This window comes from Oncorhynchus tshawytscha, linkage group LG33 (assembly GCF_018296145.1).
Source record: "Oncorhynchus tshawytscha isolate Ot180627B linkage group LG33, Otsh_v2.0, whole genome shotgun sequence".
Classification (NCBI taxonomy): Eukaryota; Metazoa; Chordata; class Actinopteri; order Salmoniformes; family Salmonidae; genus Oncorhynchus; species Oncorhynchus tshawytscha.
The window spans coordinates 35,261,079-35,275,593 of NC_056461.1; the positions used below are offsets into that span (position 1 = coordinate 35,261,079).

The 14,515-nt window shown below is 42.6% G+C and overlaps 1 protein-coding gene across 1 annotated transcript; it reads left to right on the top strand.

Annotated features, from left to right (window-relative positions):
* The first annotated feature begins 1,174 nt into the window (after window positions 1-1,174).
* On the top strand, window positions 1,175-11,521 carry LOC112231299 (cdc42 effector protein 2). Its single transcript, XM_024397989.2, has 2 exons — window positions 1,175-1,727; window positions 7,085-11,521. Exon 2 carries the CDS (start codon window positions 7,415-7,417, stop codon window positions 8,165-8,167), a length of 753 nt encoding a protein of 250 aa, XP_024253757.1. The 5' UTR covers window positions 1,175-1,727; window positions 7,085-7,414; the 3' UTR covers window positions 8,168-11,521.
* The last annotated feature ends 2,994 nt before the right edge of the window (window positions 11,522-14,515 follow it).

Consider the following 14,515-nt stretch of genomic DNA (forward strand, 5'->3'; position numbering starts at 1 on the left):
CTCGTACCCTGCACATCCACTCGGCACTGCCGTGTGTACAGCCAGGTTATCATTACTCACTGTATATTTCTACCTCCATTACCTCGTACCCTGCACATCCACTCGGCACTGCCGTGTGTACAGCCAGGTTATCATTACTCACTGTATATTTCTACCTCCATTACCTCGTACCCTGCACATCCACTCGGCACTGCCGTGTGTACAGCCAGGTTATCATTACTCACTGTATATTTCTACCTCCATTACCTCATACCCTGCACATCCACAGGGGCACTGCCGTGTGTACAGCCAAGTTATCATTACTCATTGTGTATTTATTCCTCGTCTTATAATTGCTCTACTTTTCTCTCTGCATTGTCGGGAAGGGCAGTAAGTAAGCATTTCACTGTTATTCTACACCCCTTGTTTACATATCATGTGTCAAATACAATTATTTGGTTTGGTTTAACTGTCTCATGTAGGTGATAGCACATAGGCCTATCCTTGAGTGACAAGTGTAAATTTGCTCTTCTGATTGTAGACCAGCTCGAACTTTGGGTTGCATAGGTTTACATTGGATTCAGAGGACGCAGGTTGCTTTCTTACACATACCTATGTTAACATAATTAGCTTCAAAATCTAATACATGAAAAATATTATAGGCCTGTGGGACTTAATATTAATTACATTTATAAGGTGCGTTTAAGGAAATAGCAACTGACCACAGAATATTTCAAAATGACACTGCATAGACTGATACCCGTTGTGGGGGTTGCATTGTAGTCTTTTGTTGGTTTCAGGGTATCAGAATGGAACAGCTATAACGGTTTCCTTCCCGCCAAATGTGTCATGCACGTTTGGCACAGATTTGGGCACCAGGCACACAGTAGCATTAGTTAGCCCTTTTTGCTCTCCTTCCTTACAGGTCTATTCGTATGGTTTGACTCACTCCTCTCGATCTTATCTTCTATAATAGGCACATTAAAAAGTCCAAAATAAACATTTCATGTGAGATAATGATTGCATTATTTCAATTGTTCCAAATGATTGATTGGGGATTCCAAATAAACAAATATGTGTTAATGAATAGCTCTCCAAAGCCAGCTCTCCAAAGCCAACTCTATTGTGTCAAAAATAGGTGTGTGATTCCACTGACAAACAAGGGGTGTAACTGTGAGTCAGTGTGCGCGCACATCTGAACAGCGACGGAAGCGCATGATGTGTCGGAATTTGTAGGAACGAGGAAGACATATAGTCCAACCGAGAAGGAGAAGCCCGCCCTGGATTACAGCTCTTTCATGGAATGTTCACTGAGGAGAACTGTGGTTTTATTTTTTTTACCATCGGGAGTTTGTGATATGCGCACAAAGGTGATATGCGCACTGTGGGACCCTGAGGAATAGGCCATCAAAGTGTTCTGCGCGAAATCCAGTGACAGAGTTTCCAGATATTCACCATTATTTAAGCGCGCACTCTAAGCAAAGTGAGAAAGCGATAATTAGCGATAAGAGGTATAGCGCATCTCTGATTCTACGATATCAGCACATCATCGCTTTAGCAGCCTATGGACCATGGCATCAAATGAAGAAGCGGTTATTTGTCCGGTGCAGGCACCTACGCTCGCCAAGCACAGGGACTTCTGACATTATTTACGCACACTCAAATATCCGACCCCTGCTCTATGCAGGGAGTAGAGGAGGCCGGTCTTATTGGTAAAAGTCAGGACTGTCATATCTGGCATCGGTGAGGTAAGCAGATCTAATCTATTCTACCTTATTGAATGCTGCGCACAGCAACTAAGATGCGTGTAACGAGAAGACATTAAATATAACCTAGGAATCCTAGAAATAGCAGAGGTACCGCGGAAAACCGCCCTCCGACATTATCTGCCTCATCAAACGTTTTACAGACAATGTTTAATGTGACCAAATTGGAGTCATATCTTATTTTGAGAATTCCATATTTCTGTTAGCCCATTAGTTAACCTTTTAGGGCGAGTGTGCGTGTTGTGTTATACTGCAGCACACCTCTATTAAATGATGTTCTAGATACTAGGGAACATATCTAACAATATATCAAATCATTCATCATCATTGAGAATGACCTGTTCCCTTCTGCTCATCTGAATTGACTCTTCATTTGTCCTGTATTTGTTGAAGAAGTATGTGTTGATAGAAACTGGTCCTCTTCTTGGGACAGAGGTGGATTTGGGGTAGTGTGCTACAATCCTCAAATTCATTAGTTGATATGTTTTGCAAATTATACTGTTCTATTATTGTTGACCAAACATCACACATTCACAACCCTTTCCTACCCTAGATGAGCATTCCCAAATGATCCTTAATAGGTAAGGATTTTTGAAAGAATTGTCTGTCTGGTTCTGTTTGTATCATGAGAAAGGAATCTAAAATACCATCCAAAAAACGTTCAGCTCCAGATCTACTAATCACTTTCAGGAGTGGCTTGTGAGAGATGTCTTTTTCTACCACCTGACTTCTTTCAAGCAGACCATAATTCTCCAGCCCTGCAGCAGTGAAATTCTTTCAAACTCTGAATGACATGATCATCCCTTCAGCCGTTGAGGCCTGTTGTCTCTCACTGGCCTCCTCTGACAGAGTCATTTGAATGGTGACACTGCGAGTATTGTTCAAAAAAAGCACTCGGTTGCAGTCAACAGTATGTCCTGGGTGAACAATGTCCTCCTTAGACCTCTGAGAGTTCTCTTTGTGTGAGTTCTGTCAATGACAGCCTGGGACAAACATGTTGTGACAGTATGTCCCATACAATATCGAACAAATGAACAAGCTTTTCAAGGGCTTCATCAAGCATTGTTCTATCTCAGCTGTGGCAGTTAAGAACTGGCTTACAAAGCCTGGTCACTTCATGGATCCAGCTCTTGTTGGAAAGGTTGACACACAAGAAGCTGTACATTTTTGGAAAATATAAAAAGGGCATGTCAAAATAGACCCTTCAGAATCCTATGTTTATTTCTCCAGTGTATTTTTTTTTTTAATCCCCTTGAAATTGCGTTCAAAGTGCTTCAATGAGGTTCTCAGTTCAATCTTATTCTGCCTGTGTTTTCACCACTTTTTGTGAACACTGGAACTGAATTACGAAAATTAGGAAAATACCATGCATGATAAAATGTCGTGAAACAAAGAGCTATGTGGCGGCTGGTGAGGAGGAGTTATAGGAGGATGCACTCATTGTAATGTCTGGAATGGAAACCATGTGTTTGTCTGCATTGTATTTATTCCACTGTGGCTCCTTGCTTGTGGCTCTTTGCTGTGGCTCCTTGCTGTGGTTCCTTGATGTGGCACCTCTATGGTCAAGCCCTAGTTGCTTTTCGGAGAAAGACTGTCTCCACAACATTGGTTCCTTCATCACCTTGGATAAGGGGAGCAGTGGTGTCACACACAACTCAGATGGCCAATGTGTCTGAAGTAACAGCTCAGGTAAGATGTCCCTCAGCTATGGCTCTTGGCTGGCCTATGCCAGTGGCTGTATCTGTGGTTGGGGTTTATAATGTCAACCCTGGTGGTCACCTTGGCCACCGAGACGGTTGCACTTGAGTAGTCGTCTGTCTTTGTTTCTGAACCGGTGCAACAACAACCAAAAAGCGTCATTAATATCATGTGACCACGACCAGTCTTTAATCCCACTTGTCTGCCAAGATCTCGGCTGCTTTATGTTGACAAAGCACTGAAGCATTCTTTCAAATGTGCCTGACAGGCCTTGGAAACTGCTTACTACAGTATATGCAAGAGAAGAGCTCCCTCTGAGAGTATGCATGCATACTATGTTTGAGTGAGTAGGCCTATGTGAAAGGGAAGGAGTGTGTTTTATTATTGTGTGAAACAAACATGATATTTACACACAGTATGAGTATAATAAGTATTTTCGAACTCATTGTTACCAGGATTGAATACTATTTGATTAGAGTGATCATTAACTCTGACAAATACATTTTATGGAGGCAAAGGAATTTCATTAGTCTGGTCAGCAGATGTATAGCTTTTCCATACGAACAAGACAAGGGATCTGCGACAAGGCTAGAATCTCATTACAATGTTGTTTTGTCCAAACCTTTTCAGTGAAGTATCCTACTGCATTATTAAATTCTAATCATCCTGATGCGTCTTCTACCCTGCTCGTTTGAATGAAACAGATTGATTGTGTGCTTTAGACCATTGCAAAGTATTCACGTACACAGTCTGGGTCCACAATGGCATGTCTGAGAGAGACTCCTTCACTGTGGCCAAACAGAATGCAGCTAGAGATGAAGCACGTCTCTCTCTGTCTGTCATTATCTCCACAGACCAGTGATTCAGTTGGCACTGCTACCCTCTGTCTATCACAAAGTAATAAAGGCATTTTAAATGTTAAATTATTAGCTACAGTTGAAGTCGGAAGTTTACATACACCTTAGCCAAATACATTTAAACTCAGTTATTCACAATTCCTGACATTTAATGATAGTAAAAATTCCCTGTCTTAGGTCAGTTAGGATCACTACTTTATTTTAAGAATGTGAAATGTCAGAATAATAGTAGAGAGATTTATTTCCGCTTTTATTTCTTTCATCACATTCCCAGTGGGTCAGAAGTTTACATTCACTCAATTATTATTTGGTAGCATTGCCTTTAAATTGTTTAACTTGGGTCAAACGTTTCGGATAGCCTTCCACTAGCTTCCCAAAAATAAGTTGGGTGAATTTTGGCCCCTTCCTCCTGACAGAGCTGGTGTAACCGAGTCAGGTTTGTAGGCCTCCTTGCTCGCACACGCTTTTTCAGTTCTGCCCACATATTTTCTTTAGGATTGAGGTTAGGCCCATTTGTGACCAAGCTTTAACTTCCTGACTGATATCTTGAGATGTTGTTTCAATGTATCCACATAATTGTCCTTCCTCATCCTGCCATCTATTTTGTGAAGTGCACCAGTCCCTTCTGCAGCAAAGCACCCCCACAACATGATGCTGCCACCCCCGTGCTTCACGGTTGGGATGGTGTTCTTCGGCTTGCAACCCTCCCCCTTTTTCCTACAAACAACAATGGTCACAATCTTTGTCCCCATGTGCAGTTGCAAACCATAGTCTGGCTTTTTTATGGCAGTTTTGGAGCAGTGGCTTCTTCCTTACTGAGCTGCCTTTCAGATTATGTCGATATAGGACTCGTTTTACTGTGGATCTAGATACTTTTGTACCCGTTTCCTCCAGCATCTTCACAAGGTCCTTTGCTGTTGTTCTGGAATTGATTTGCACTTTTCGCACCATTGTACATTCATCATTAGGAGACAGAACGAGTCTCCTACCTGAATAGTATGATGGCTGCATGGTCCCATGGTGTTTATACTTGTGTACTATTGTTTGTACAGATGAACGTGGTACCATCAGGCGTTTGGAAATTGCTCCCAAGGTTGAACCAGACTTGTGGAGGTCTATAATTTTTGTTTTCAGGTCTTGGCTGCGTGGTCCCATGTTGTTTATACTTGCGTACTATTGTTTGTACAGATGAACGTGGTACCATCAGGCGTTTGGAAATTGCTCCCAAGGTTGAACCAGACTTGTGGAGGTCTATAAAAAAATGGAGGTCTTGGCTGATTTATTTGGATTTTCCCATGATGTCAAGCAAAGAGGCACTGAGTTTGAAGGTAGGCCTTGAAATACATTGCCGGGTACACCTCCAATTGACTCAAATGATGTCAATTAGCCTATCAGAAGCTTCTAAAGCCATGACATCCTTTTCTGGAATTTTCCAAGCTGTTTAAAGGCACAGTCAACTTAGTGTATGTAAACTTCTGACCCACTAGAATTGTGATACAGTGAATTATAAGTTAAATAATCTGTCTTTAAACAATTGTTGGACAAATTACATGTCATGCACAAAGTAGATGTCCTAACCAACTTGCCAAAACTATAGTTTGTTAACAATACATTTGTGGAGTGGTTGAAAAAGAGTTTTAATGACTCTAACCTAAGTGTATGTAAACTTCCAACTTCCACTGTATGTACTGTGTTTTAACAATGTGCAAATAGTTGAAGTACAAAGGGAAAATAAACTCCCACACGTTGTTAACTAACAGAGAGAAAGAGAGTATGTGCTATCTGTCACCAACCAGAATGCGCTCTGTTCTGGTTCAGCAGAGCTTCGATCAAGTTGGTTCGACCAGTTCCTCTCGCTCTACTGCCCTGACATTATGTGACATCATATGGTCTCTTCTGGGACCTTTTGGGGGCTTTTATTCAGTAGTACCATTGTTTACTTGACATGCACGTTGAGGTCAGGTATTGTGTTTCGTATGCTGGTTAGAGGGGAGACATTGTTTTGTCTTTGTTGCAGAGTGATCTACGTGCACAGTAGCTGACAGCGAACATTAAAGTAAATATTCTGTGAGTGCCTGAGGCTCAAGCTCCTCCTGTGCACTCAGTGGTGCTACTGTAAAGCTATCCCTATCTCATAGCTGTAACCTAAGAAGCAAGAGTTAATGTCAAGTCATGCCCTCTCTCTCATACCCAGGTTTTCCTGCTCTGCTTGGCCAAGGCCCTCACTGAGCAGCAGCACTTTAATCTGCCTCCATCAGAACTACTGTCTGCTAGCCTGACACACACACCTGCCTCACTAAAGCTCCCTAAATAGGTTTAAACCAGGCTAACCTCTCTCTCGTCCACAAGGCATGCTACTGAAAGTGTCCTCTCTTATTCACACCTTCACACTCACATATCACTCCTCAGCAGTGCATCCTGATTCATTCATTCTGGCATTCACCATATAAGAAACTTTTCCCATGCTGCATTGCCAACAACAATAGACTGAGTGATTATTTTATGTCCTGTTGTTGATATGATACGATGGAAATATTTATTGAATTACTTTCTTTCTGCTCAACTCTATCAAACTAGACCTAAGGGGTCTCTGGGTTTTTATGTGTCACGGTTGTTTTTTTACACTTGAGTGTTTATTTTCCTTACAAATTAAGTTTCTGAACATCAGACGTCATGTAATATCATGAGAGTATTGTTCCTCCATGTTTATATAGCATGCATTTTAGAGCAACGGTTCTATGATAGAATATACAACTAATGGCATTCTTCTGCTTGTTTCCGCAGTGGGAGGTGATTGACACCGTGGACACAGTGAGCGGACCTCACTAAAAAACCTCTCCAACAGTCGTCGTGCCATCCTCACTTCTTACTCACTGTGAAGCGCTGTAATGAGAGTGATGTGGACTTTATTTGGGACTATTCATCAGTAAAGCTGGCTGCAGAAGTAGCAGTCCTCCCTGAGAACCAGGCCTGAATGTTAATAGCTCAGCTCAGCTCAGCCAGCCTGGTTCCCTCTCCTTCTTCCTGTGTCTGATTCAGAGAGAAGCTCTGCCCAGCCCCCCCCTCACGTTGTTGCAGGAGTTGAGTCTCTGCTGCCCAGGGAGGGCTCCAGACATGTCCACCAAGGCGCCCATATACCTGAAGCGGCGGAGCAGGAAGGGTAAGAAAGAAAAGCTGCGGGACATCCTCTCCTCTGACATGATCAGTCCTCCGCTTGGGGACTTCCGCCACACCATCCACATCGGCAGCGGCGGGGGGGAGGACAACCTATTTGGGGACCTGTCCTTCCTGGAGGGGAAGTTCCACCTGCTCCCTGGGCAGCAGGGCGACTGCCTATCCCAGCGCTCTTCCATGTACGCAGAGCCCTTCCAGTTCAGCCATACTGCCAGCATCAGCGGACACACAGCCTCCTCAGAGAGCTCCCCCCTTCTGAAGAACGCCCTCTCTCTGCCCGTCATTGGAGGGTTGCAGGCCATCACCCTGCCCGTCACCTCTGCACCCCCCACTGTCCCCCACCTGCCTCAGAATGCAGCCCCCCCACCCAAACCTCCTCGACTGCACCTGGATGACAAGATCCTGATGTCCCATCACCCAGGCCTGGACTCCCCCTTGGCCCAGACTCCCAGCAGGACTTCCAAGTTCTGCCCACCCTCTCCCAGGTTTTCATCAGACAACGATGTGTGTATCCAGGACCCCTATCTGGATGACCGGGTTCAGGAGCGTCCCTACTTGTCCAACGCAGGCTCCCTGCTCTCCCTGCACCTGGACCTGGGCCCCTCCATCCTGGATGACGTGCTGCAGATCATGGACCGCCAGCGCCTCAACGGAACCTGTCTGCAGGGAGGACGGCAAGAGCTCTACACCTGACCATGGGAAGTCCTCCTCCCTCAGTCCTCTGTCCCTCGTAGTGTAACACAGGAGGTTCTGACCTCAACCAGGCCTTGCTTGATCACAAGGCTGGGTTTGTACAGTAGTTTGCTCATATTAAGTGCTTTTTTTCTGGAACTTAACATCAGTTTCTGTTAGTGTTTTAATTGATATTGAATATCTTTCTACACTTTTCCATATTTGAATTACTTAATGTAGGAAGTGTTGTCTGAGGTGACATGAGCCAAAAGCTGACTGTTAAATCTCCTTTGCCCTTCCTCCAAAGAGTACATGAAGAGACTGGGGAAAGAATACACTGCTGGTCAGGAACTGAGGTCAGCATATATCTATCTGTTTGGGCTAATATGTCAGTGGGAAGGGTATGGTAAACCTGAAGGTCAGTGTTAGATATTTCTTTTTACTGCACCTGAGCTGTAGACTACTCTACGTACTCCGAAGATCACAGTTTGCTGCGCGTGTCATACAGATTTATCCAGATTATGAAGCTATTCTGGAACAGACATTCTATTCAGACTCTACTTGATTGGGGATATTGTTCTCAAAGACACACACTTACGGAAAGATGAACTGTACGACAGGGAGGATGTCATCTCTGTAAGGACAGAGAGCCAGAGTGGGAGAGGAGGTCACCTCCCTGAGTCTCTGTCTTCAGCTTTTGTTCATTTTTACTGCAAGATTGTGAAAGTTGTAACTTTGTATCAGGGGAGACACTGAGTGTTGGAGAGTGCAGTTCCATATCTGTCGTCCTTTCAGCAGATCTACAGAGCAAAGCACTCTGTTTTTACTGGCTCTCAGGCTCTGGTCATTGAGATGTTGGACACGCTTTGATTCACAACCTGAGACTGCTCATAAAGAGATTCTCACCGCTGTAGCCATCCAAGTCCTTGTGTTGCTCCAACTATCTCTGTACCAACACAGAAAAGTTCACAATCAGACTATTACCAATGTTATTTTGAATTCTAGTGACAAGATACTTCAGTGTTTGCAGTACAATACAGCGTAGAGTAGCTGGAACACCAATTGCTGCATGGGGTATATATTTTTCTATTTCAGTATTACATCAATAACAATGTAGCAATCAACTGGATAATGATAACAGGTTAATGATTCTTCACAAACCCAATAAGAAATGCTTTATTATTTGCACCCAAAGGTGCACTGATTCACTTCAACATTGTACAAATTATTTCAAAAGTGAAATGATAGATTTCTAGATTTAGATTTAGTTCTAGATTTAGAACATACGTTGGTTCTTTGATAACGGTGGACCAATGATGTGCAGGTCTACCTTAAGAATGGCAAAAAACGCTGGATACCCGTTAACCCATTTATAATGTACCCAACAGGGGTTCTATACATTACATGTCCTACTGTAGGCTAACATACACTACATTAATGCATAACGCTAAACAATATTGTTATAGTATTATATTTGATTAATCTCATATTAGATCAAATGTCTTGATGCTTTCACACACTTACTAAAGCACTATAAACCTGTTGCCATTGTAACTCCATATATCTACGTTAATTACAGCTTTTAAACTGCTCTATAATTTCTGTTTACTTTTGGATATCAACTCATCAGATCAAATCTATCAAAATATAATGTTCTCACTCCATACATATTCACCCTGTCACAGGCGGCCAGTAGCACCTTAATTGAAGAGGATGGGCTAATTTTTAAAAAACTAACTAGGCAAATCAGTTAAGCACAAATTCTTATTTTACAATGACTGCCCAAACCCTCCCCTAACCCGGACAACGCCGGGCTAATTGTGTGCCGTCCTATGGGACTCCCGATCACGGCCTGTTGTGATACAGCCCGGGATCAAACCAGAGTCTGTAGTGACACCTCTAAAACTGAGATGCAGTGCCTTAGACCGCTGCGCCACTCAGGAGTAAATCATAGTAATGGCTTGAACGGAATAAATGGATTGGTATCAAACACATCAAATAAATGGTTTCCACGTGTTTGATACCATTCCATTCACTCCATTCCAGCCATTATTATGAGTCATCCTCCCCTCAGGAGCCTCCTGTGCACCCTGTGCATGCTCAAGTGATTACTAAATTATATGGAAAAGAACTCGGGCTCCATAGCTGACATGTTGAGAAGAGGACTATATTAATAGACATATGTTGCAGAGAGAGAGAGAGAGGATGTGATTAGAGGTGCTGCAGTGCAGTCTGTTTGGACTCTGCGAGAGAGAGAGAAAGGATATGGTAAGATGTGCTGCAGTGCAGTCTGTCTGGAGCTGGAGCCAGAGCCTGCAGTGCAGTCTGTCCTGCTGACCATGGCCAGGCCAGAATGGTGTTACGTAAGGCTGTGTCTGTTTACTCTGGAGCTCTGCTGACAGATCTGCAGCCAGCCACTCAGTGACAGGGGAGCTGTACGGTGCAGAACAGTGTGTCAGGCTCTCCTGCAGCGTTTGGGACAGCACCTGTTGACAGACTGACATCAACACTACTAACCTTCACTGGCTCCTGCAACTGCTATAAATCCAGATTTCTATAATCTACTCCGTTGTATGCTGCACCTAATGACTATGGTGACATACTTTGTTACTTTTTAAGTTGTGATATGCATGGTATGCCTCCTACAACAACTGAACTCAAGTTATTTTGGCATGTTTCCTATTGTATCTAGCTACTAGTCTAGACCTCCAAGTAAGTGTTGGCTGTTTTAGAAAGTGGTTGCAGCATACGGAGCCAAAACCCTTTGTCGTCATCACTCCATTTATCATAGTTGCTATGGCACTGGCTTTTGCTAATACCTGAATCGCCAGATATGAGGCTCCACTTCCCTACATATTTATTTGGACAGTGAAGCTAAAACTTTTAATTTGGTTCTGTACTCCACCATTTTGGATTTGAGATCAAATGGTTTATATGAGGTGATGGAACAAAATGTCACCTTTTTATTTAGGGTATTTTTCATATATATACAGTATGTTTTACCGTTTAGAAATGAAAGAACTTTGTATGTAGTCCCCCCATTTTGAAGGTATCATAAGTATTTGGACAAATTCACATAGTGTATTAAAGTAGTCAAAAGTACAACTCTACTCTGTAACTTTCTCACTCATCATTATTCACGATTCATTCATGATTATCCGTAATCATGGTAGCTTCCAAATTAATGTACAAATGCTCAAACATTCTATATTATTTACAATAAAAGTGACTCCAAAAAGACATTATTTACAATTCATTTCTACACAACTGTCCGGAACACCTGGTACTCTCATGCATGATTCAGTGTTACTTGCCTCAAAGCGCACACTCGTCTTGTAGGCTTGTGTCACTGTGCAACTAACGGCTCTGCTTCCCTTTGTAGTCCGTAATAGATTGCAATCCCTGCCACATCCGACGAGCATCGAAGGTGTAGTATTTGTATTTATTATGGATCCCCATTAGCTACTCTTCCTGGGTTCCAGCAAAATTAAGGCAGTTTATACAATTTTAAACATTACAATACATTCTACGATTTCACAATACACTGTGTGCCCTCAGGCCCCTACTCCACCACTACCACAGTACTAAATCCATGTGTATGTATGTTATTGTGTGTGTGTGTGTCTGTCTGTGCCAATGTTTGTGTTGCTTCACAGTCCCTGCTGTTCCATATGGTGTTTTTTCATCTGTTTTTTCAATCTAATTTTACTGCTTGCGCTATTACTTGATGGGGAATAGAGTTCCATGTAGTCATGCTTCTATGTAGTACTGTGTGCTTACCTATAGTATGTTCTGGACTTGGGGACTGTGAAGAGACCTCGTGTGGCATGTATTGTGGGGTATGCATGGGTGTCTGAGCTGTGTGCCAGTAGTTTAGACAGACAGCTCGGTGCATTCAACATGCCAATGCCTCTCAAAAATAAAGTAGTGATGAAGTCAATCTCTCTTCCACTTTCAGCCAGGAGAGATTGACATGCATATTATTAAAATTAGCTCTCTGTGTACCATCCTTTTTTGTGGCACCTGACCACACGACTGTAAGGTGCGACAACACTTGTTGATGGTGTTAAGAAGGCAGAGCATCGCTTTATTATAGACAGACTTCTCCCCATCTTATCTACTCCTGCATCAATATGTTTTGACCATGACAGTTTACAATGTAGGGTTACTCCAAGCAGTTTAGTCATCTCAACTTGTTCAATTTCCACATTATTTATTACAATATTTAGTTGAGGTTTAGAGTTTAGTGAGTGTTTTGTTCCAAAAACAATGCTTTAAGTTTAAGAAATATGTAGGGCTAACTTATTCCTTGCCACCCACTCTGAAACTAACTGCAGCTCTTTGTTGAGTGTTGCAGTCATTTCAGTCGCTGTAATAGTTGACGTGTTGAGTTATCCGCATACATAGAAACTCTGGCTTTACTCAAAGTCAGTGGCATGTCGTTAGTAAAAATTGAAAAAAGCAAGTGGCCTAAACAGCTACCCTGGGGAATTTCTGATTCTAACTGGATTATATTTGATAGGCTTCCATTAAAGAACACCCTCTGTTCTGTTAGACAAGTAACTCTTTATCCACATTATAGCAGTGGGTGTAAAGCCATAACACATGTGTTTTTTTCAGCAGCATACTATGTCTAACAAGATAGCCCCCACAATCATTTTATCATCAATTTCTCTCAGCCAATCATCAGTCATAAGTGCTGTGCTTGTTGAGTGTCCTTCCCTATAAGCATGCTGAAATTCTGTTGTCAATTTGTTTACTCTAAAATAGCATTGTATCTGGTCAATCACAATTTTTTTCCAGAAGTTTACTAAGGATTGGTAACAGGCTGATTGGTCGGCTATTTGAACCAGTAAAGGGGGCTTTACTATCCTTGAGTAGCTTCCCTCCAAGCCTGAGGGCACACTCTCTAGTAGGCTTAAATTAAAGACGTAGAAAATAGGAGTGGCAATATCGTCTGCTATTATCCCACAGTAATTTTCCATCTAGATTGTTAGACCCTGGTGGCTTGTCATTGTTGATAGACAACAATAATTTTTTTCACCTCTTCCACACTGACTTCTCGGAATTCAAAAGTACAATTCTTGTCTATCATAATTTGGTCCGATATACTTGGATGTGTAGTGTCAGCGTTTGTTGCTGGAATGTCATCCCTAAGTTTGCATATCTTGCCAGTGGGATTCAATCTGTCCTGTATTTACGCTTTGCCTGTTTGATTGTTCTTCGGATGGCATAGCGGGATTCTTATAAGGGTTAGAGTCCCGCTCCTTGAAAGTGGCAGCTTAGTCCAAATGTTACCTGTAATCCATGGCTTCTGGTTGGGGTATGTACGTACGGTCACGGTGGGGACGACGTCATCGATGTACTTGTTGATGAAGGCAGTGACTGATGTACTCCTCAATGCCATCGGAAGAATCCCGGAACATATTCCAGTCTGTGATACAGTAGCAAAAGAGTCCTGTAGCTTAGAATCTGCGTCATCTGACCACTTCCGTATTGAGCAAGTCATTGGTACTTCCTGCTTTAGTTTTTACTTGTAAGCAGTAATCAGGAGAATAGAGTTATGGTCAGATTTGCCAAATGGAGGACGAGGGAGAGCTTTGTGTGTGGAGTAAAGGTGGTCTAGAGTTTTTTTCCCCTCTGGTTGCACATGTAACATGCTTAAACAGATTTAGGTTTCCCTGCATTAAAGTCCCCAGTCAAAAGGAGCGCCGCCTCTGGATGAGCATTTTCTTGTTTGCTTAATGCCTTATACAGCTCGTTGAGTGCGGTCTTAGTGCCAGCATCGGTTTGTGGTGATAAATAGACAGCTACGAAAAGTATAAATGAAAACTCTCTTTGTAAATAGTGTGGTCTACAGCTTATCATGTGATACTCTACCTCAGGCGAGCAAAACCTCAAGACTTCCTTAATATTAGATTTCATGCACCAGGTGTTATTGACAAATAGACACAGACCGCTGGGGCAGTCTGCAAACTAATCTTTCAGGAAGAAGCTGTTCTATCTTGCCGATGTATGGAAAACCCAGCCAGCTGAATGTTATCCATGTTGTCGTTCAGCCACGACTCGGTGAAACATAAGATATTAGAGTTTTTAATGTCCCGTTGGTAGGATAGTCTTTATCAGAGCTCATTCAGTTTATTATCCAGTGATTGCACGTTGGCTAATAGGACTGATGGTAGAGGCATGTTACCCACTCACCGTTGGATTCTGCAGACCTACGGCCGCTATATCTCCGTCTCTTCTTCATGCGAATTACAGGGATTTGGGCCTTGTCCGGTGTCTGAAGTAAATTCTTCACATCTGACTTGTGAAAGAAAAAAATCTTCATCCAGTACGAGGTGAGTAATCACTGACCTGATATCCAGA